The 22,415-nt window shown below is 35.6% G+C and overlaps 1 protein-coding gene across 6 annotated transcripts in view; it reads right to left on the bottom strand.

Moving 5' to 3' along the window:
• Window positions 1–3,732: 3,732 nt before the first annotated feature.
• Window positions 3,733–22,415, bottom strand: part of Smash (smallish) — a 197,171-nt gene continuing 178,488 nt past the window's right edge. For 5 of the 6 annotated variants that reach the window (XM_076767609.1, XM_076767610.1, XM_076767607.1 and 2 more), the window contains 11 exons: window positions 16,962–17,267; window positions 14,559–14,786; window positions 12,431–12,792; window positions 11,300–11,666; window positions 9,010–9,066; window positions 8,439–8,761; window positions 7,705–7,945; window positions 6,958–7,160; window positions 6,703–6,875; window positions 6,275–6,439; window positions 3,733–4,649 (listed from right to left, as the gene is read on the bottom strand). In XM_076767609.1, coding sequence (XP_076623724.1) covers window positions 4,627–4,649; window positions 6,275–6,439; window positions 6,703–6,875; window positions 6,958–7,160; window positions 7,705–7,945; window positions 8,439–8,761; window positions 9,010–9,066; window positions 11,300–11,666; window positions 12,431–12,792; window positions 14,559–14,786; window positions 16,962–17,267 — 2,448 coding nt within the window. In that variant the 3' untranslated portion in view covers window positions 3,733–4,626. The remainder of the gene's footprint in view (window positions 4,650–6,274; window positions 6,440–6,702; window positions 6,876–6,957; window positions 7,161–7,704; window positions 7,946–8,438; window positions 8,762–9,009; window positions 9,067–11,299; window positions 11,667–12,430; window positions 12,793–14,558; window positions 14,787–16,961; window positions 17,268–22,415) is intronic. The other variant, XM_076767611.1, reaches the window with a different exon arrangement.

Here is a 22,415-nt window from a genome sequence, read left to right as displayed (position 1 = left end):
CTTTTTCGCGCGCGTTTTCGTGCCTCGTTGCATACTAATTAAATAGAAGCCTTTAAGAAAAGTGTAGTTTTGCGATGACCTTAATGTACGCGCCAATTTTACGTACGTGTGGCTGGTGTTAACTGACCGTTTAATGCCTTTGGTAATTAAGGGTAAAACGTGCTCGTAAAATATTTGTTCGTCGAGGGGACGAAGCGTCACGGTGTTTTATCGAAAAAGTAAGTTTGCCTCTCGTTCGATCATGCTTCAACGTGGGAGCGTGCCTACGCAGGTGCGCGTTTATTAATAGAGTATCCAAATTAACGATGCCGATAAACCGATTCCATTGCTACAATTTCCATAACAACCAACGATTATTGGGTATCAGGTTCAGGGATGGACGAAATTCTTATCCATGTACAAATAAAAAATAAACAACTGTTAAATAAAATTAAATTGCTGTACTTCGTCTTGTTGGTTATTTATTTTTATTCGAATAAGATTTTGTACGTCCCTGGTTGGATCTTATTGAACATTTTGAATACTCAAAACTATTCAGTGACGTTGGTTCAAATAAATCTGCAGAATAATCTAAACCGTGGTTTAAATTGCTTGGACAATTCGTTTATTTTTGAAGATAGGAAGGCAAACGTTAAGGTAATTCGATCGCAGAAATTTCTCAAATAATCGTACCGTGTCTGTTCTAACTTCGTGGCTTGGAAGCGAGGAATGTTCCAAAGTGTAATTTTATCCGATCGAAAATGAATTCTGTAGACATCTTGACCGTGAGACGGTTCGCCGGGACAGACGAGGGAAATGAAAGATTCATGGTTGCATGTAAGTATTACTACGAATCGATTGTCCAGCAGACGGTTTAATAATTTTATGCTGGACAACGATCTACGTGATTCGAGATGTTACGCTCTAGTTCAAGATTCGTATTGTTTGTGTTTAACGGACTGACGCGCGCGTGTTTTATGTGTGCACGTTCCGTAACTGCACTGAGAAATCATGAAAAAATATTTCTATTTACTTGGCAATGTAAAACACGGTGTAGATTAGTGCACGGACTGGGAAGATTATTCAATTATTCAAATTACAATTAGTCAGTGTATGGTAAGGTATTTTATCTCTTTTTTAGGTGCTGCAATTTGGGGGAAATTGACCAAAATTCTATTATTTTAATCATTCCAAGTTTTTTTTATTTGTTGAATTATTAAAACTTGGATATTCAAATTGTCGTGCAGTATCAAATATAAAACATAAACAAATGAGTATTTTAATGACAATGCAAAACTAACTCTGAGTTAGATCTAAATTGTGTGAAAGATATAACGTATATTAAATTATTTTAAGAGTAATTAAAACGACACACGATATTTCATTACTAAATTAGTTTTTTTGGAGAGAGCTGCCCTCGCAATCGAAAATAATTTTTTTAGAACGATTTGAAATTTTTCAATTTTGTCGAAACATTTGCACCCTACTGGAATTTTTTTCTCGAAAGTGGGTAGGATTTCGAAGGTATGTCTAATGACCCAATATGATTGTAATTGACCCCAGAACCTAGAAATAATTTTTTTAGAACGATTTGAGAAATTTTTTTTCGTCGAAAAAATTAGGCACCTACCCCCTGCCGATTTTTCTTAAAAATTCCTTTTTCATTCTCAGTATTTTTGTTTGACGCCCGACAGAAAAGTTGTCTAATACTTTTTTGTAGGTACCCATGAGCTCTGCTTCAGAAAAAAGTTTCATTGAAATATATTCACTATTGTAGGAGTTATGGCTGTTTGAAAATTGTACCATTTTTATGGGGTTTTTCTCATTTTGCGGGGTCAAGGACCAACTTTTCGAATATTTTTGCGATTTGTACATATTCTCCACCAAAATACGCGTAGTTTGCTTTTTTAAACATTAAAATCGTCCAATCCGTTCAGAAGTTATGACGTTTTAAAGATTCGCATGAAAATTCGGGCAGACATTTCTGGCCAGAAATTAGATTTTCGGTAAGGAATTTTTTTCTTGAAAGTGCGTAGGATTTCGGGGGTATGTGTAATGACCAAAAATGATCGTAATTGACCCCCGCAACCGAAAATAATTTTTTTAGAATGATTTGAAAAATTTTTTTTTCGCCGAAAAATTTCAGCACCTACCCGATTTTTTTTCTCGAAAGTGGATGGGATTTTGGAGGTATGTGTATTCACCAAAAATGATTGTAATTGACCCCCACAACCGAAAATAATTTTTCCAGAACGAATGGAAATTTTTAAATTTAATTGTTAATAACTTTTTAACGAAGCCTCCATCAACTAATTGGTATTCTTCATTTTCGTCTTATTTTGGCCTCTAGAATCCTGTATTAAAATTTTTCCCAGGGGTGGTCGAACACCCTGTATATGGTTAAAAATGTTTTATATTATGTAATTTTGGGGGTTTTTAAAATGAAAAACTAGTCCCTATTGATGGGATAGAAAAGCGTCAAATTTTTACTGTACTTAACGGGTTAAATTATAAATGTTCTTGCAATCTATCGTAAAAATTACTCGTTTAGCACTTCTTTGTAGCGTATTAATAGAGGGACAGGGATCATGTTACTGAAACTGATGACACGAGTCGAAAGATGACCGGTAATTCAATTCCAGGTGCTACGACGCAGTCCTGGTTACATCCAGATTCCGTCTCCCTTCGTCGTCGGTTTTCCACGATTACGCAACTCGACCTAGAATTAATTGTTTTCGAGGAAGTAGGGTGCGGCGAAACGGATACCCGGCCGTAGTGTGGACGTGCATTACGCTCTATTTGTTTACACTATCATATTCGTGAATTTAACGTCTTGTGCCACTGATTCCTTCATTGTGTTTGAAATTTACATACGTTAATGTTTATTTCAGGAAAAATCTTGCTTTAACCAAGTCAAGCAATTTATTGTAATTTCTATGTCAATTCGTATATATTCTTAGATAAGAATCTTGTTTCAAATTTTAAATTTAGTTCCATGAAGAACAGGCATCGACATAGTGCCATGTATGAAGAATTTCGGAAAAATAACAATATTTGTGTGCTTTATTAAATAATGCAATTTTGCTCTAATTTGTTGCACATACAGTTCCAAACTAATACTTAATAATTCATTCTTGAAGACGAACGATTATTTTATGACCCAATTAAAATTCTTATTGTGATTGTACATAATCACTGGAAGTTCAATCATTTTTTGCGATACTCCTGAAATCCTTGTATTTTTGTAAAGATTCGTTTCGTAAAGGAATAAAAAACAGGATGATATTTTTTGTTAACTAACAGGAAGACAATTTTTGCTACTCATAGTTTAAATTTATCTTTTTTGTCTATCTTCTATAATAATAAATATTCTTTCTGTGATATTAATCTATTGAAAAAAATATATCTAAAATTTTAAATAAAAACATCTACATTACCTTTTTAGTAACACAAATATTAAATATAATTTCCATTAAAAAAGACATCGAGACGTGTCTCAATTTTCAATTTTGACGTTCAATGACGTTTGGCTTCTCATTATTCAATGTCATCGAAACAGATAAATATATCTTATCGATGAATCGTCGATAATGTTCGTCTAAAAATGAAAAGACCACAGTATATATTTATATCTTATTACCAATAATATAAGCGCGTAAATTACCATGTGATAAATTCAAGGAACGTTGTCTTGCAGCTGTGAAAAGGACGTTTAGATGGCAGGAAATCGAAGCGACAAGGTGGTAGTCCACGTTCGCTATAATAAACATTTATTCTCGATAATATAAAATTACATGTTGCGATAACGCGAGACCATATCATACAATATTTCACAATAGTAACTATGCGTCCTCGACGCGACGACGAATGCACACGACGAATATCATCGATCGCTAGGGAATTTGACCGTTGTCGTATCGCGACGCATCGAGCTTTCGAAAAAAAAACAAAAAAATAAAGAAACTCGCGCTTGAAATCGCATCTCGATCGTACAGCTACAGTTAATTACCGTATTACGCGATAGAATCAACTAGAATCTAAACGATCTCCGTAGAAGGAGAGACGATCGTTCGATTTTATTCGAACGAGTCTACTGATTTGCCAAGCATTTAGAGAAAAAAAAAAGCTCCGAGAATAGAAGACAGTGTAGCGAGGGCTTGTAGATGGGAAATATTTCGTTATTATAGCCGTTACGCATTGGGGATCTCATAAATACCACGGGATAACTATCATACAAAAATATACAGTGAACTCTCGTCGATATTACGCTAAATTCTCGCACGACGCATTTTTTAATAATGGCCGACAACAGCTGCCACGCGATCTGTCGTATCGTTAGTTCCCTATTTTTACGCTAATTACATAAATACACGATTATTTACATTCCCTCTGTCCGTCCTACGGTCACACGATGAAAAAAAAATCGACGTCGCGTGAAATCTCGACATTCTGCTTCCGGTTCGAGTCCGCGGAAGGAATATCCCCATTCGTTCCATCCGTTAGCGTTTATATACAGAAAGAAGAAAATTGTTGGCGTCACGATCGCGCGTCACCGGGTAGCTAAATGGTCAACTATAACTTATAAAATATAGTCCGAAGGTGCTATATTCAAGTTAGTGTGGTCCCATTAGCCACTGCTCCGTGGTCTCACACGCAACTGAACTTGACACCTGAAACATCAAGATTACGATCGCGTGAACTTAATGAGAAAGATACATCGTAGGGGGAAGCGATGCTATGGAGAAAGCACGATTTATGGGTTACAATGGGTGTTTAAACTGTGATGTGTACTTATTTGTACACATTTCTTACTTCCTACGATTTCAATGTGATTGTAAACCATTGAATTTTAAGGATCTGTACAAAAATATTCAATACTTTTACTCTAAACATGCATTAATACTTTAATAGTATTAGTAAATTATTAATTTTCATCGGAAATAGAAGATATAGAAGATAAAACGTTCTTGAAAACAAATTTTCTTTCAAATCAATGCCGTGGTTAATTCCAGAGAAAACAATTGTTAACGAAAAAATGGCATAGTAATTATGAAAACACCCTGTATACAAATTTAAATTCATTTTCAATTAAATAAACAATTTATGATCCAGTTTTATCGTACACCAGTCGTATGATCAATAGGAAGTGCTGAGACTACTTTGAGTAGGTGGCGTCAAAGTAAATGTGAAAATAAACATAGAAGATAGCAAAAATTATAGTAGCTGGTATAGTCATTAGATAGAGGATGAAATGCCCTTTAAAATGAGCGTTTGTGCGAGTCGATAGCTTTATTAGTTCCGGAGATATAGTGATTTTAGTTTCAAGTCGATGCGGTGGCTAGTTCCGGAGATATAAGGGTCCGAAGCGTTTGTTTACTACGGCCTTGTCAAGGTCGTTGACCGGCACGTGCTCGTAGTAACTAGGTCACTGGGCCACGATAGTCACGAGTCACGTACGAGATAAAGAGGTCCGGCGCGACGCGCCCGACGGAGACAGCGATAGTCGAATTAAGAAAAATTACCATTTATATAAATTGCGATATCTCGAAAAGGGAAAGTCGGATCGACAAAAACCAAAAGCCAGTTTAAAGGGGAAGGTTTACCGCTTCCAACGATAGCTCATTTATGGGAAAAGCATAAGTAGTTTCAGAACAGCGCGCACCTAAACTTTTAGCATTTTTAATAGGCGTTAATAGCCTTTTCTAACACGGGAAAGCGAGAGATAGCGGAAATTGAAAGATTACCCCTTTACATAAATTACGATATCTCGAAAACGAAAAGTCGGGTCAACATAAACCAAAAGCCATTTTAAAGGGGAAGGTTTACCGCTTCCAACAATGGCTCAGTTATGCAGAAAACACTAGTAACCTCAGTACTGCACGCGTCTAAAGTTTAACTATTTTTAATACGCGTTGTTAGACTGTTTTAAGACAGTGGAAACTGAAAATTCTCTCCTTTCATCTTTGCTATACGTTTCCTATTTACATAGGAAGTTAGCCAGAATTTGATACCAAACTTTGTCCGATTTTTTATAAAAAAAATATAAATCGTTTATCCGGTCAGATGACCTGTCGTGGTAGATAAGACAAACTACATATTTTTCTGAGAAAATAATAAAGTTAAATGGCGCTAAAATAATATTGTACGTTAGAAATTCTAAACGAAATTTTAGAAAAATTTTAGAAAGAGTCACTGATTTAAACATTCCACGGAGAGGGAACCGATTTTCGCTGGAGATAATTGGCATTTGCCTACCATAAATCTTAGATATTTAGCAAAAATTAAATGTGGGTACCGTCGTCACTGGAGTAGCAGTTATGGCAGTGGAGCTTGTGATTCCGAACGCGCACGTCTGTTCCCATTAGTCCGTCACCGAGTCGCACATGACATACGCAGCATTTGAAACACTCCATATGGTAAAATAATCGCAGGCTTTCGATGATCATCGCTGCGCCTCGACCTAACGCCCAGAAAAAAGCACATGAAAAATTAAATTTTAGTTATACCTTTTTATCAAAATACCATAAATAAAAAATAGCAAAATATAACGGATCAATAATAAGAAAGTATAACAATTGTTGTACAAAATCTAATCTTAAGCTCTCGAGTTTTGCATTAACTTCTTTTAATGGTTGATTCCTCCATTTCTTATCTCAATGCACACTATTTAAAATGTATTCTTCTAAAATATTTCTAAAGTACGGTTTTTCATTTTCATCTTACCTAATTCATCCCCACAGTGCGAGCACTTCTTTTTCCCGCTGACGCTTAGCATCTTCTCCTGATTCTCAGGGTTCATCGGAGGTGGTTGTTGAGGTTTTTGTTGTTGCAAAACGTGTTGCGGCGATTGGTGCTGCAACGCGGAAAGGTGCTCGTGGCTGGTACTGTGTTCGAGTCTGAAAACGGAAGGAGAATACATTTTATCGAATCAAATTGAATTGTAAAATATTATTTAAATATCTGGACAAGGCTATTGACCTTCTTCTCGTTGGCAGAGGCTTCTCCTGCGCTCTGTTCTGCACTCTTTGCGTAAGAGTCTGTATGATGGAATCTGGTAATGGTTTACTGTCCGTCCTAGTTGGGGCCATGGCGTAAGGAACGGACGTTCCTGTTACGTGCATTTGAGATTTCCGCGCCGGTGATCGCTGATTTTTCTCGCTAATCCTTCTCTGTTCCGCTTCCTGCAACACAATATTGCAGTGTCAGCAATACACATTATTATCTTTATTATCAGGTTGTAACATACGAAACGCCGATTCACCGATACTTTTGCAATTTTAACGCACGGGAAGACCTACGATGAATGGTAGGGCCTAGAAATAGATGATTCTGAATGCAAAAATAAATCGTAAAGGTATTATTCAATTTTTTCCATTGGGCTTCGTTTTCGAAAATTAGTTGAGAACTTTGGGAATCTTAGACATATTATATTTGCTCGTACAACTGTTCTAGGTATGGTTGAAATATTATTGGTGTATTTATTACTGTATTCATCTTTGATATCTAAGAACAAACATTTTTGCAGAGACCTAAAACTATTACATGTATTTTTATAGGAACAACGACGTTTCAACTTCCTCAAATAATTACATAACATTGTAATTTAAACATTACAAATGTAAACTCACAAATACATACTACTTAACCCCAATATAATTTTGAAAATATAAAACTGTGTTTCCGTTAGTTTGGTTATTTTTTGTTAGCGTTTAAACAGTTACTCACTTGTATGAGCCAGTGTTGGTAGTTCAAATCGTGAGCGCCTCGTGGCACGTCGCTCTTCCTTCGTTGGACCCACTGGTCACTTTGAACGATTCGTGGTCGAGGAACTGCACTAAGTGCTTGCAACGTCTGCCTGGTCATCTGTTGACCCGCGTGGCTGGAGAGCGTCGTGACCGATGCACTGTGTCTCAAAGACGCGTCCACTTGCTGCGGAATCGAATCAGCGGACGGGATTCTGCTGTTCCTGTTCATTTCAACGAATTTCTAATTAACTTCACTCCCTTCTCTGCCATTAAAGTTCATTCAGTCCACGTTGCTAGTAATTTACACCTAACGTAATTTAAATTTATAGTTCAAGCGTCTAAGGGCGATCGAATTCCAACCAATGACTGAAGCAACCGATACGACGTGTCGGAAAATGTTACGTCAGACGCAACAAAGCGGAAAGTATCAGCAGGAAATTAGGCGACGCACAGTGCATGCATATGTTCCGCTTCTAATTTGCATTTCCTGCTTGCAGCTGTTTAAATGCTGACGTAACAATCCCCTGTTCCAATTTGAGGATTGACTCGCGAACAGGATCTTCTTTGATACTTTATTTTCAGGTCGAGAAATAGTAACGTTAAAATCATTTTTCCATTCGTTTCCATTTGCCGATAAAACAAAGAATAGGAATATTTTTTTGAAAAAGTGGATCATCTTGAATGGAAATAAAAATGGACGTGTCTATTATTTACCTGATAGTAACGTCTCGTTGTCGCTGTTCTACCAAACGCAACGGTTTCGCCGGTGGAATCGGCGGCGGGGGTGGTCTTCTTCTTTGCACGTCCTGAAGCTGAAGATTAGGCATCGATGACCTGTAATTCACCGGTGGCTGATTCTTGTACTGTTGAACGTTATTCGCAGAACTGTGAGCAACGTCTTGCAATGATTTCCATTGTTCCTGCAGCTGCTCCGCCAATTTCAGCTGCTTCTGTTCACGATACGCCAGGTTGTTGCGTTGTCGTTTCAATTCTTCTTGCTCCAACTGGAGCAATTCTCTTTCCACTCTGAGAACTTCCTACTCGAAGAAAATTAATAATTAAGCGAACTACGTTCCACGCGTATCTGTTTTATTCTCATTAAAATGTATCGTTTAATTATTTTATATTATGTACACACTTCTCGTTTGTATTATTGTCAACGAATCATCAACAAAGTTTAAACAGTGTGAAAGTTGGAATTTTTCAATTGATAGCTGCCTGATCTTTGTTAAAAGCAAGCATCGAATAATCTAACGAAAATCATTTAAGATAATAATTCCCTTACCCCGGAAGCAAACTCGTCTTCTTGATCGTTCAACCCAGCACCAACCAATGTTGTGTTCTGCGAATAATTATCAACGACACGCCCGTTAACGTTTACAGTGCGATATATTTCATTTACAACATGCAGTTCAAAATGACTGTTAGTGCACCTAAATTTACGTGCAAGCTCCTTTTCATTTTTCATATTTGCTAAATTGAATTTATGTAAGATTCTTTGGGGGGAATAAAATGTGAAAATATGTTATTTTTATCTCGTATAGATACTATAGTCGGAAGAAAATCAAATTATCGTTCAAGATCGCTAACTTGAATGGTAAATAAACTTTCTGCAACTAAAATTACGACTAGGTGTATTAAGAAGAAATATCACGAGAGTAGCTATAAGAAGATTGATTTTTTTTACATTTTTTATAAAATTGAAGTTTGGAAAATGTTCTTCTAAAATTTTATTTAAATCGAATAAAAGTTGTCGAAGCTATTGATTGGTAGCAAAAGTTCAAATGGATTTTTTATTTAGTCAATTGTCTCAAAGATAAACCCGTAAAAGTGACCATTTTTTTGCAAACTAACACGTGCAAGATATATTTCTCGTTCTGGTTTGTAAAAAAAAAATTTTCAAAAAGATCGCTTTCTAAAAAAATATTCTCAAAGATACTTTTTTTTATTGATTTGTTATCGTGATGTTCCACCTTAATTTTGTTTTCTAGGAATTTAGTGAATGGATATTCTGACTCTAACACACCTCTAAATTAAATTATGGCAATTGGGTAAATTATTTGAAGCATTTAATTGAACTCCAAAATCATTAGATGAAAATTTGATATAACAGACACGAGACGCATTAAAAGATATTATAACTGATCTTAGCATGGAAGTTATAAAAATATGTTATTTTCAAGGAATAATACGAGAAAAATAAGAATTTATTTAAACAACAGGAGAACCTTGAGTCGTATTAAGTGTTCAACATTGGTATCTAGTCTTTTTGATACTGATAAACTGAAAGGGCTATTTTCTGGGACGAATTATAACTCATTTTAAAGCGAAGAAAGTTGTACAGTTTCACATAAACACAAAAGTACAATTGTAATTTACAGGTGCATCGTTGCAAATATATCTTATCAAACCATGCAACACTTTCCTTTACCAATTTGCTCAATTTTCACTTACAAAAAAGCTACAAACTTGTCGCAAATTCTAGAATCACTCTGTAAAGTTTGGACGACAGGTTAGTTTTATTTAACAAAATTTGTGAGTCACTGCATATTTATCATAAACGAGAATCGTATAAGAATGTATATATTTTCCTATGCTAACGTTTGTCGTAGGCCTTTTCCAAAAAACACATTTTTAATCGACAGTTTGGAATAAACATTAAATAGAAGAAGTACAGTGGTGTAAGACTTTAAAACCGTAGTGAAAGTTCATTGACCTCACGGTGTCTGCGATGAAATGTAAACAAACGCTTCGAACCATTATATCTCCGGAACTAATTACGATATCGACTTGAAACTAGTCTCATTTTAAAGGACTCTTCATCCTTTATCCAATGAATATATTAACTATTAGTATTTACGCTTGCTTCTATGTTTATTTTAATATTTACTTTGATATTACATACCCAAAGAAACTTCAGTAATTCCTATCGACTGTACATGTGCCTATAATACTGGATTAATGATGGCTTATTTAATTAAAAACGACTTAAATTTTTATACTGACAATGAAATTCTGAACAATATCCCTTCGTAAATTCTTTCGAAGAATTGGAAATTTGTTAATTTAGACTATAGTGATAGGTCGTATTTTATGAATTGGTATATCGACGCGTTTATAAGTCCACATAAATATAATTGATACTACAGCGTTAAACAATTTAGTTTAATAAGTTTAATTAATATTATTTCATTAAACAATAAAATAATGTTTATCCGTTTACTATAAAACTCGGCAGAAACTTACGACCCGATATGTGCTTTCTGGAAACAATACACAAGGGCAGAAACGTTAAAATAAGAAAATATTCCCATACAACTCTCGTCCATGCATCATTGAATTGCACAAGCATGGATCTAAATCGTATATTCAATTTAACATTGAAGCATGAGATGCACTTTAAATCGTAATTATCCAAAAATGATAGGCAACGATAAAAAAAAAAAATCAAAGAGTCTCAGCAAACTTAGAATTGCTCTTGTCTCGTATTGCAAACCGTACTCCTCGTTTCCACGCAAACATTTCAAAAACCAACCGCTGATCAGGCAGTAAAGAAATGAAAAGCTGAAAAATACCTCTTGCTCGCGAATTTGACACTCCATGGTCCTAATGCGTTTCTCTTCTTTGCGACGAGCGTCCGCTGCCCTTCTTTCCTCCTCGATTTCATTTTGGATCCTCAGCTGTTCCGTCTGCGCCCTCAGTTCCTCTTCCTGCCTCTTTTCCTCGGCGCGTTTTGCCTCCGCCTCGACTGCTTCTTGTTGTCGCGCGGTCTCCTCTTGCTGTTTACGTATCGCCTCCTCCTGTTTGCGCAAGTTGTCCTCGTTTTTGCGAAGGGTCTCCTTCTGTCGATGAAGGGCTGCTTCCTGGGCGCGTTCCCGCTCCAGCTGCATCTTCTCCTCTTCGAGCTCGCGCAGCTTGTGCGCCAATTTCTCCCCCAAGTCACTGTTTTGTCATGAATTTCTCAATTACTCGACGCCAACGGCCTCTCTGTCTTCTTATTCTATAATATGCAGGCTACCATAGGAAAGACACGATCCGAGACACAGAGATTACGTAGTGATAGCGATAGCGATAGTTTGCGTATACAAGCGCCAGGAAAGGACCATAAGTTTAAGGTAAAAGTATTTTTATTTTATTCATAACCGTTTGTACATTGATCCCGACATACAAAATTCATTATAACTTTTTATATATACATACAAGAGACGCTTAGAGATATGTAATTCAGATGTATCGTTGGAACAATCGCGGGTGTCGGTTCCCTAAATCTCGAAGCTCCGACTACTCCCGAAACGACTCGTTTCTTTGGAAATAAAATTTTTTCAAATTTACGCTGTCGAAATTTCGGAAGGGACACCATCGATTTTCGTCCAGTCGACGGGACGAAATCATAACAAGTTCGTCCAGATATATAGGAGAAGTTAAAGAACACGCAAGCATATGTTACATAGTGGCGGTTCAAGGTAGGACGCCACAGAAATAAGAGCGTATTGAGACAATACTACAAACACCTAGATACCGCATAAACGAGAAGCCAGAAAATAAAATTTAGAGTAAAGAAAAATTAACGTTATACCGATCCCCGAACAAATCGCAGAAGAATATTGTACAACCGGTTCAAAGAGAAGCTTATATCATCGAACCAAATCGATAGGTGTGTGTGACTCTAACCCTCCGTCATTGAAACTGCCCCGAAGAATTCCTACCTGTTCATCTCGCAATTGTTCCCGTACCGCCACTGCTCCTCTTTCTCGAGGACCTCGATGATCTCGCGTTCTTTCTTCGTGATCTCGTCCTCTTCGGACGAGGTCACGCTGGCGCCGAACGGTTCGCTGCTTTGACGACTGTGCTGAGACATGTCAGGGCTGACAGGCTGCTTCGACCAGTCTTCTGCGTGGCCCAACTCGACACCAGAGTCCCTTTCGTGGCTGGAGTCCTGCTCGTAGTTGCTGTCGGTGTCGTACGACCGACGATGAAGCTGCTCGATGCGCCTTTCTTCCGCGAGGATCATCGCCATGTCTGGCGGCTTCGTCAACGTCAGTTCGCGTTCCAGGTCGTCGTCGTTTATCTGCGTGGTTATGGAAGGAATAGATATTAACATAGTTCAGAGTGGAGATTAAAGAGACTCGACTAACTACTCAAAGTACAATTAAAATACAATTTTTGTTTAATGTCGATTAAATTCACTATAAATTGCTAATGAATAATATTTATGAAATCCGTCAAATCGATAGGTTCCGTAAATCTGGTAGTGATGATTCTTAAAATGAACTACCAGACATGATTCGTAAATTGAACGTTACTATCTTTTCTAACTTGAGAGACCCCCCTTGGAGCCCAGTGAAGTTCTTCAGCTTATTTAATTTGGAAAAATATTCTTAAAAGTGTGCTATTTACTACGTGAATATATTTAACAGTTTAATAATGTAATAGTATATGATGAATGTGCACAAATGCATTAAATTTTGACTGAATTAAAATAAATAATTACTATAAAGTTGTTTCAATGTTATATAATTTATAAATTTTTACTAATATTCATGAATTTCCTGGAAAGAAATATTGTTTTAATCTTTTTATATTATGTATTAAATCGCTAATTTTAAATAGACAGAACAGACAAAGAATCATACTGATTCGAAAAATTAACATACCTACCCCGAATCGATGTTCATTTTACGAATCATTGCTATACTCTTTCCCATATTTTGTTCAAAGCTATTTGGTGTTCTCGTTGAAACATCGCCAAATCAATCTAGATTTTTTGGGACCACTTAAAATTTCTTTCAGTGGAAAGGACCACTTACAAATTTCACCCATCATTTTAACATGTATCACAGAATCCTACTTTTTATTAATACGTTGCTTTTAGAAAATTCATCTAAAACTACCATGAATTTTGCAACGAATTCGAATCATTCAGAGAATTTTTCATGTGAATTTCGTTGTCGCACTCCGACGTGCATAATTGCTATTGTCCGTTACGTAAATCTATTCACGTGCTCCAATTAATATCATTAAACGATGTTACGTCGACGATACGATCTTTTGCAACGCTAAACGCGGGTGTATCAACAGCCGCGGAACACATTAGCTCCCGGAAGCAAGTGAAAGCCGTCGAAGAGGTGGAAACGCGTGAGAAGAAACGAAAGTATGAGAGAAAAAGTATCGAGTTTTGCAAGTAAAAAAAACTTCGAACGTCGCATGCACTCTATCGCTCGAACGTTTCAATGCACCGGAACCCGAGAAATATTCCATACTCCATGACGTACAGATTGTGTCATAACATGTGAGATCCGCATCGATGATGAATTAAAGACACAAAAACTATGAACAAAGTTCGTACGAACAATTAATAAAGAATACATTACTCCAGTATGTTTTAATTGCAAAAGGAAGAATTGAAAACTCTGTCTACAATGTTACCTTTGTTTACACTTTCCAAATAAATTAATACGCAGATAATTTGAGTATTCATATTTTATCAGATTTGTAAAAGGACGTAATTTTTGACATTTAATAAAATAACACTTTTGGAAAGAGTTGGAAACTTTAAATCACAATATATCCTGTATATTTATATTTTCTGTGTATCTTCGTGATACACTTATTATTACACTGTGGATCTTTATATTTATTTTTTTATTAATAGAATTAATAGGAGCTTTGTTGTCTCAACCCCTAAATATAATTCGTATCTAACTTTAAGTATTTTTTATATTCTTGCATATTAAGTGCATTCTATAGTTTTATGAGAATTAAAATTTTCCATAAATGCATAAACATCCCCAATCTACTTATTATATTTTACTTTTAGTATTATTTATTACGTACCCCTTCGATTCCAAGAAAATCGGAGCGCCTCGTGCGTAGTTCCTTCTTTATTCTACGAGTGGAATTCAATCTCTTCAACGGTTCTATAGGAAGACTCTCTTCGTCGCTGACATCCACCGGTGGCGGGGGTGGTTTTTCCTTCGGTGGTTCCACGCTGGTTGGTGGTCCCAGAGGAAACGCTAGCCCCGTGACTATCTCCTCGTCGCTGGATAAATTTAACGGCAAAATCTGTTACAGAAAAGAAACGATTCATTAATCTATGGTAATATTCGAACGTTAAACAAATAATAATAATTGTAGGAACGATAATTTAGCCGAATCATTCGAGGTGAAAAATTTGCATAGATCTATCGTCAACCTTCGAACCAATTGTACACAGTGACACTAGTCAGAAGTACGAGATCACATTTTTTAAGAGACGTAATTGAATTACGCCCGTGAGAATCTCTCTGTATCTACGTTAAAAGTGACAAAATATTGTTATTATTTGTCAGTTTTACGTGTCAAAGTATAGAGGCGAATTGTTATTTCTAATATTTGTGTTTTTATATCAAATTCGTTGTATTTTATGAACAGATTTTAGTAAGAAATTTTAGTTATCAACGTTTTGAATATTCGCGGAATTTTTCATTTTCCACGTAGCTTTCGATAATTGTTTCGTCTTTAAGTTTCGTTGGTTTAAAGTGAAAGGGTGTCACAAACATAGAAAACGTAAATCATTTTTCCTCTAGCCTTAATAAATCTTCGTAGAACAATGCTTTTCGCTTTCACTAACCGAAGTTCCCAAAGGAAGATGAATTTCACACAAGATCCACGCCAATACTTCAAGAGCTGATTTCACACGGGTTGTGCGCATCAAGACTGATGCAGAACTATCTTAAAATGTTAATCGAGTTTGTTTCTTTACAAACATCACGGAAACGCTGTTCTCACTCTAATTACGATTGTAATATTACGTCACTGAAGCATAGAGTGGCAAAGTATAAAACAATTAATACTTTAGTGACTGACTTTTTTAACCTTCTACAAATCATATTTGATTTCTAAAAGAAAATTTAATTAACATCGATAGACACTAATAATGAATTAACTAAAGAATGCAAACTTTCACTTGCACTTCCGGTGCCAGAAATTGTAAAATACTTGTTGCAAGCAGATTGCAATACTGTTTTAAAACCGCAATTGTTACATATTGATAATGGGATTAAATCAGGCTTGAAAAATGCAGATAGTGGGTATGTGATTTCAGAGTCACGCGGGGTTATGGAGAGCTAACTTATGAAATATGATAAAATGTATCAGTGTAATTGGTGCTGGCATGCTGCGATTATAATGTTGATACAAGATTAACCTTCTATAAGCAGACTGTAATTTGGAACCTTGTTTGAACACTCTAGATCCTTCGGAACCATTTGGAATCTTGTTTTTAAGTCGATGCAATGTTTGAATTTTTTTACAAGATTCCTGAAATTCAACAAAGAGAATTTTTAATCTACCCCAAGTCTTAAACTATCAGATATTTAAGATTATAAGTCCTTGAGTTCTCCGAGAGATTCAATAATGTTAAATCACCAACTAATGTAGACCTGAACGTTCGAGGATTTTTTGTTACTTTTATTAATTTTTTTTTACAAGATTCCAGAGGTTCAACAAATAGAATGTTTAATCTACCCCAAGTCTTGAGTTATCAGATCTTTGAGACTATAAATCCTAGAGTTCTGCGAGAGATTCAATAATGCCAAATCGTTCGAGGAACTAGGTTGCTAACTATTAAAACAAAAGAAACTCCTATATGAGACTTCTATTTTCAAATCTCTTGTACGCAACAAATGAAGTTGCTCCAATAGCATTGCTACTACAACTGAAGTTTACAGACATCTGCAGAGTCAAGTACATTACATCATTTATACACAGTTATGACTTTATACTTCATACTATCAATCAGTAACAAATATCGATCACGAAATAAATAAAAATATTACTCAGAGACATTCACCATTCAATTCTCGAAATACATATGAGTCGATTCATACTTCTGAATATTTGTATCATCGTTTAAAAAATATTGATTAGACCAGATCGCAGCGTGCAATTTTTTATAGCAAATTTCAAGGTTCTACGAAACGAAAGTCGAGTAGAAAAAGGAATGTAGAGCCTGCATAGTAAATAAATAAAAAAATGACCCAGAGACATTCACCATTCAATTCTCGAAATATATATGAATGAATTCGTACTTCCGAACATTTCTGTCATCGTTTACAGAATATTAACTGTACCAGATCGCGGCGTGCAATTTTCTATAACAAATTTCAAAGTTGTACGAAACAAAACTCGAGTAAAAAAGGGAATGTAGAGTCTATGTAGTCGTTTTCGTGATACCGATTCCATGGATTTGAGGATTACCTGTTTCGAGATGGGCGACATCGGGCTGAGGAGGCCGATCGTGTCCACCATGCCGATTTCTTGGTTGGCGAGGGTCAAGGTCGTCGGTCTTTCAGGCGCAGGGACGTTCGTGGACGCGATGGTCTCAGGTGCATCGTGCTCGTCGATCGATTCCTCGATCGACATTCGCGACGGTTGCTCGGGAGCCTCGATCTTCCCGTTCATCTGCGCTTCCTTTTCCTCGTGCTCTTCGTGTTCGACTGGCGGGCTCGGCTGGCAAATCGCCGCTGCCTCCTCTTCGTCCGCTTTCTCGATAACGATCGGTTCCTGAAGAGACGCGCTGCGTTATTGCTTCTGCCGTACGGAACTGGGCTTGCGGCTAGCACCGCCACGAATTTTGCAACGCCACATTCTATGCAAATCGACACTGGCGTGGCTTTGCCAGCGTAGCAGGGTTTCTCAAACTTTGCCCGCGTTCGGTCGTGTTCTTCAGCGACTTTAACGCGAGTTCCCGATCACGTTTCTGGGGCATGCAATTAACCCTAGATCACCAACATGGGCGTATCGGATCCAACGATCGTATTCGCGCGTTATAACGCGTTGATTGCCAGACGAAAACTATTTTAAAAATTTTCTACGAGACCAAAACTTTGATTTTAGACTAACGTAAATTATACAAATTAAAATTTGTCTTAGTCAAATTTATTTGGGCGTTTTAGCTGGAGAATTAATTGTTTTAGTTTCAAAGTGAAAAATCTTGTCACTCGTGCATGGCAGTCAATGTGTTAACGTTTCTTTTGTGTTTTGATCATTGTCATTTTTGCAATGGATTCTGTACATGAAAACAATTTAAAAAGTTCGTATAAACGTATGCCCTATTTTATCTTGTTTTTGAGTTACGAGTTCTATATTGAGAATAATTCTTTCCAAAAATGGGAATAGTCCAACTAGTTTCACCTAGTTATTTTCTAACAGAGCTCGGTATCTGATGTTGAATCTTGTATTTTAATTCTGCGAATGCTTCCTCTTAGTGCTTTATCTATGAGTCATTAGAACACTAATCAGTAAATGGTAAATACGAACCTAATATATGGATTTGCCGTGTATAAACAATACTTGGACGAATAGAGAGGATAAAAGGTAGCCAATTATAAGAGGTTTTCAGGCTTTATTTTGCTTTAACTCGAAAAAAAGTCAAATAGGACACATGTTTATACGAACTTTTCTTGTTTTCTTATGTAAAATTTCTCACATGCTATGGAACATCCCGTATTTATAATTTATACATTCAAAGGAAGAAAACTAGTCCTACTAAATTGAAATCCGTGATGTTTTACGAAAGTTGCAATGAATTTGTTCACGTTGGAGTTTATGCAATTTTTTTCGTGTTGGTATTCTAGAGTTAGGAGTGGTATTCTGGTCTACAAAGATCGAACGAAAGATCGAAAGATCTGTAAAATTTACAGATGATTTACAGAGATTACAAATTGTACAGACTTGAAGAAAATAATCGAATATGTCTGTACGTTATTTCTTTTTGTAGAGACGATACATTCGTCATGATTGAAATAAGATATGAACTTTTTTTCATTACACTTTTAAAACGAGACTTACACGAGTTATAGTAAATTTTTAAGTCTCGATCACAGACCATAGCAAACATTTGTGTAAATTGATAAAGTGTTAGCAAACATCTGTACAAAATAATAATGTTGTAGATGTACTAGTTTCTTCGAAATAAATTTCCAAAATTTACTTTTCAAACCAGAATATCCCCATAAGTGGAAAAGCAATTGAATGCCTCATTGTAGAGCTGTTTGCTGTTTGAGGGAGTATGCACAAGTAGAATGACGTAATTTAGGTGGAACTTTAGAGCTAGGATAAGAGAAGAGTTTTTTTTTATTTAACAGGAATTAATTAATTAATATTAAATGTTTAATATTTTGAATAATGTAAGGAAACCTTGCCTCCTTTAAATAAGATGAAATCATTTTATCGTGATGTATTGTTTTTCTTTGATCCACTTCTAAAGTTGCATCTATTACATCATTCTATTCATATGAATCCTCTTAAGCCTTTGCAGCATGAGAATTTAGGTTCTTTTTTGAGGACCTTTCATGCATAAGGAGAGTGAAAAACAAAATGAATTTTCCAAAGAAGAAAAGCAGTGGAAAGCAAATATGACCACTAGGTGCAAGGTGGTGAAACAAATGGTCAATGCTGATCACTGTGCTTGGATGGATATTTTTTAAATGATCACTCGAGTTAGCCATCGTGCTGTAAGGGTTAACCCTGCTGTTTCTCTAAATGCCATATTTGTACGTCTTCCATATATCTTGCTTAAATTAGAAATAAAATATTTGTTAGATAATGCAAAATACTCAAAGAGTAATATCATCAAAATCACAAAGCATGAAAAACAAATATTAGAAAACACAATTATGAAAGTCACAAACCTATGAAAGTTTAAATTTCAGTTTGTGGAGAACAGCAGGGTTAAAGGAGACATCCAGAGCGTAGGATAGACAAAATTAAAAGAAATTGTTTTCATCTTTTTGAATGTCAGCTATTTAAAAATATTTCTTAAAATTTTTGTTTTGGAATTCAAAAGAATATCAGTGCTGTAATATTTTTTGGAAATTATATTTAGTACTAAAATTTCCAAAATTAATTATCGCGGATAGATAGATAAATTTTCAGGCTATAAAGTATATAAAATCCAACTAAAGTAGTAAAAATATTTGATAAATAGGATTTCTCCTTTATCTTATGCAATTTGTTTTATTATCTTAATAAAATGAGATTAAATTTAAAACTTTACTGAGTTGGCCATATGAAAGTACAACAAGCCACTGAAATAGATACTTTTGCAAAAACTAAAAATCTTTTAACTCTAATAACTAATCAAAATTATTTATTAATGTAGAAAGCGACACATTTTCGTAAACAACTATTATCTATGATTTCTGATAAGATGATATCAGAAAAGATAATTATAGTACAATGAAGCTTGAGAAACGCTGAATTTCGAGCAACTTGAAAGGCATTTTGCATTCTACGAGCATTCTTCCGATTGTCTATTGTGTTTTTTCATGTTCACCGTGTTTTCGATAGACATCGATGCACCAGCGTTCTATGCATGGCTACTGTCGCAAGCTGGTTTGCAAAATTCGTGCAGAAAGTTAGTCTGCAAGTGCCAAGAACTCGAAAATTAAATACGAAAAATCTCAGTATCGTTACAAAAAATGTTCTAAAACAAGGCAAATTAAAACTCGTTAATAACATATAAGGTTTCGAGTGTATGTACATAAGGTATTTAAATTTAAAAAGCAAACCAAACGATAAATCTTATGGTTTGGAAAAACGAAGATGAATAATTAGATTGTTTTAATATGTGGTAAGTACTATAAGGGTGTAAGTGAAGAAAGTTAATATAAACACGTGCTCGATGTAATCTTGCTTCCGAGAAACAGCCTGCTCTAGATTTGAATAATTCCTTTCGCAAATAGAGATGACACAGTTAGATATTTTCTAAACGCTCGAAGGCTCGAGATCGATGTTACTTTTATTTTCAAAATTATTAATTGCTACGTTAATCATTCTCACACCTGTTGTAGGTCACGCAATAGTCCATTGTCCGTCACATTTTTTAAAACTAATTCAATTACTCAAATTGATATATTCTTATAGTAATATTTTGTATGAAAATAATACTGTCGTTTAATTTCTGTCATACAATAATATTTTCTGCCTTTTTCAAAAATGTTTCTTAATGCTTAAATCAGTCCTCTGCCATTACTGCTGTAGTTTAAAGTGAAAGTCACGCTCAACGAATCTATAAAATAGGATTCTTTAAACGTTTTCGAGAATCAGTAACAAGAAATTGGTAAGTTTATTTTTTAGTATGAATCGTTTCAAGCAGTTCTTTGGTGGATGAAACGCAAGAACGTGCGTCGAGTCACGTATATTGTTTATTGTTTACGACCCCTAGAGTACCTATCGTGTTTTAGTTAACGAGTAAATCATAGTCAAGCTACCATTGGTCGAACTGATTCACTTTTAGTCACAAAATAAGAGCATGCACCGGCGGATGGAAGCACTCGCTCTCCATGCAGATCACTGTTTCGTAAGTTTTCGCACAAGTCTGATGTCATGTGCTGTTTGCCGTGGACTGACGAAGTGCGAGCAAACAGAGACAAGACCTTTCGGCAATAACGATAACGTTTATCTAGATCCAACGGGGCAAGTGGCGGGCGGTACTGAATTCGCTGTTTTCACCGACTGCTCCTGATTCGCTTCGCGTACCTCGAAGATGTATCTAACCGTGAGAGATCGCGCCGTCGATAATTTCGCGATCGATTTCTCACGTTTGAAGCGTGGAAGAAGCAGAACGCTCGCTCCAAGTCATGTTTCAATCGACCATTTCTCGGTGACGATGACAATTTGTATTTCGAGAGAACAGACTTGAAAATCTTTCAAAATGTTGCGATCTCGAAGTTGAATATTCTTGCAAAAATTAATAGAGAAATTATAATTTTTGGCAATCGTGTCTCGTGACAAGATCGAGATATTTAGGCGAAAATACTCTCTTGCGAGAAAGAACTCGAAAGTGGAAGAGGAAAGCGAACTTTCAATATTCGAAAGCAAACGCGTTTAAGTACAATTTGCAATCAATTCGGATGATTATTAATGCCGATTTCTAAAAAGAAGACGTTCTAAGAAGAGTACTAAGTTCTACGAAAAGTTTCACTGGTACGCAGAATTGAACGTTTGGACACTTGGAAGTTATGACATAAAATTCGATGTGAAAATTCTTTGCGAGAGTTCCAGAAAATTGTAATTTTTAAGTTCGTTTAGATACATGTGAATTGTAATGTTTTACGGGTGCAATTAATGACTACGAAATTGATTTTGTGAACATTTTTAACATTGTTTTAATGTAAAATAAAAGAGTATAATAAATCAAAAAACATGTGTACCATAAATTTAATCCAATCTCGAGGTGAGATTACTAAACAAAAATTTTTTACACTATGATCCTTCTATTTTAGTTAGTTTATTTTCAAGTATTAAAAAAAAGAACTAAAAACTTAAAAAGTGTAACAAATTACATTTATATCAAATTTTCCAAACAAAAATCATTTCCCTTATTAGGTAACAGAGTATAACTTCTAATCGTTATTTTTTTTTTTAAATAATTTCACATTTGGGTAAATTTCCCTTATCAGGTCAGGCAATATAAATTCGAAAAGACGTGTCATTATGAGTTGCAAAAGTCCACAATCGATAAAACTAATTCCTCGATTGATTTTCTCTTGCACAATATTTGCAAAGCCAACGAGGCAAATATAATTTAAAGAATGTAAACATATCGCCTGACGATTTTCATAATTAATTTCACAATCGTTTAAAAGCAACGCAGAAGTTAAGAATCTATTTAGATGACGTTGAAACGGATGCTTTTACGAAGTTTTT

The sequence above is a fragment of the Colletes latitarsis genome, chromosome 6 (genome assembly GCF_051014445.1).
Source record: "Colletes latitarsis isolate SP2378_abdomen chromosome 6, iyColLati1, whole genome shotgun sequence".
NCBI classification, from domain to species: domain Eukaryota; kingdom Metazoa; phylum Arthropoda; class Insecta; order Hymenoptera; family Colletidae; genus Colletes; species Colletes latitarsis.
This window is presented reverse-complemented; position numbering and strand designations above follow the sequence as displayed.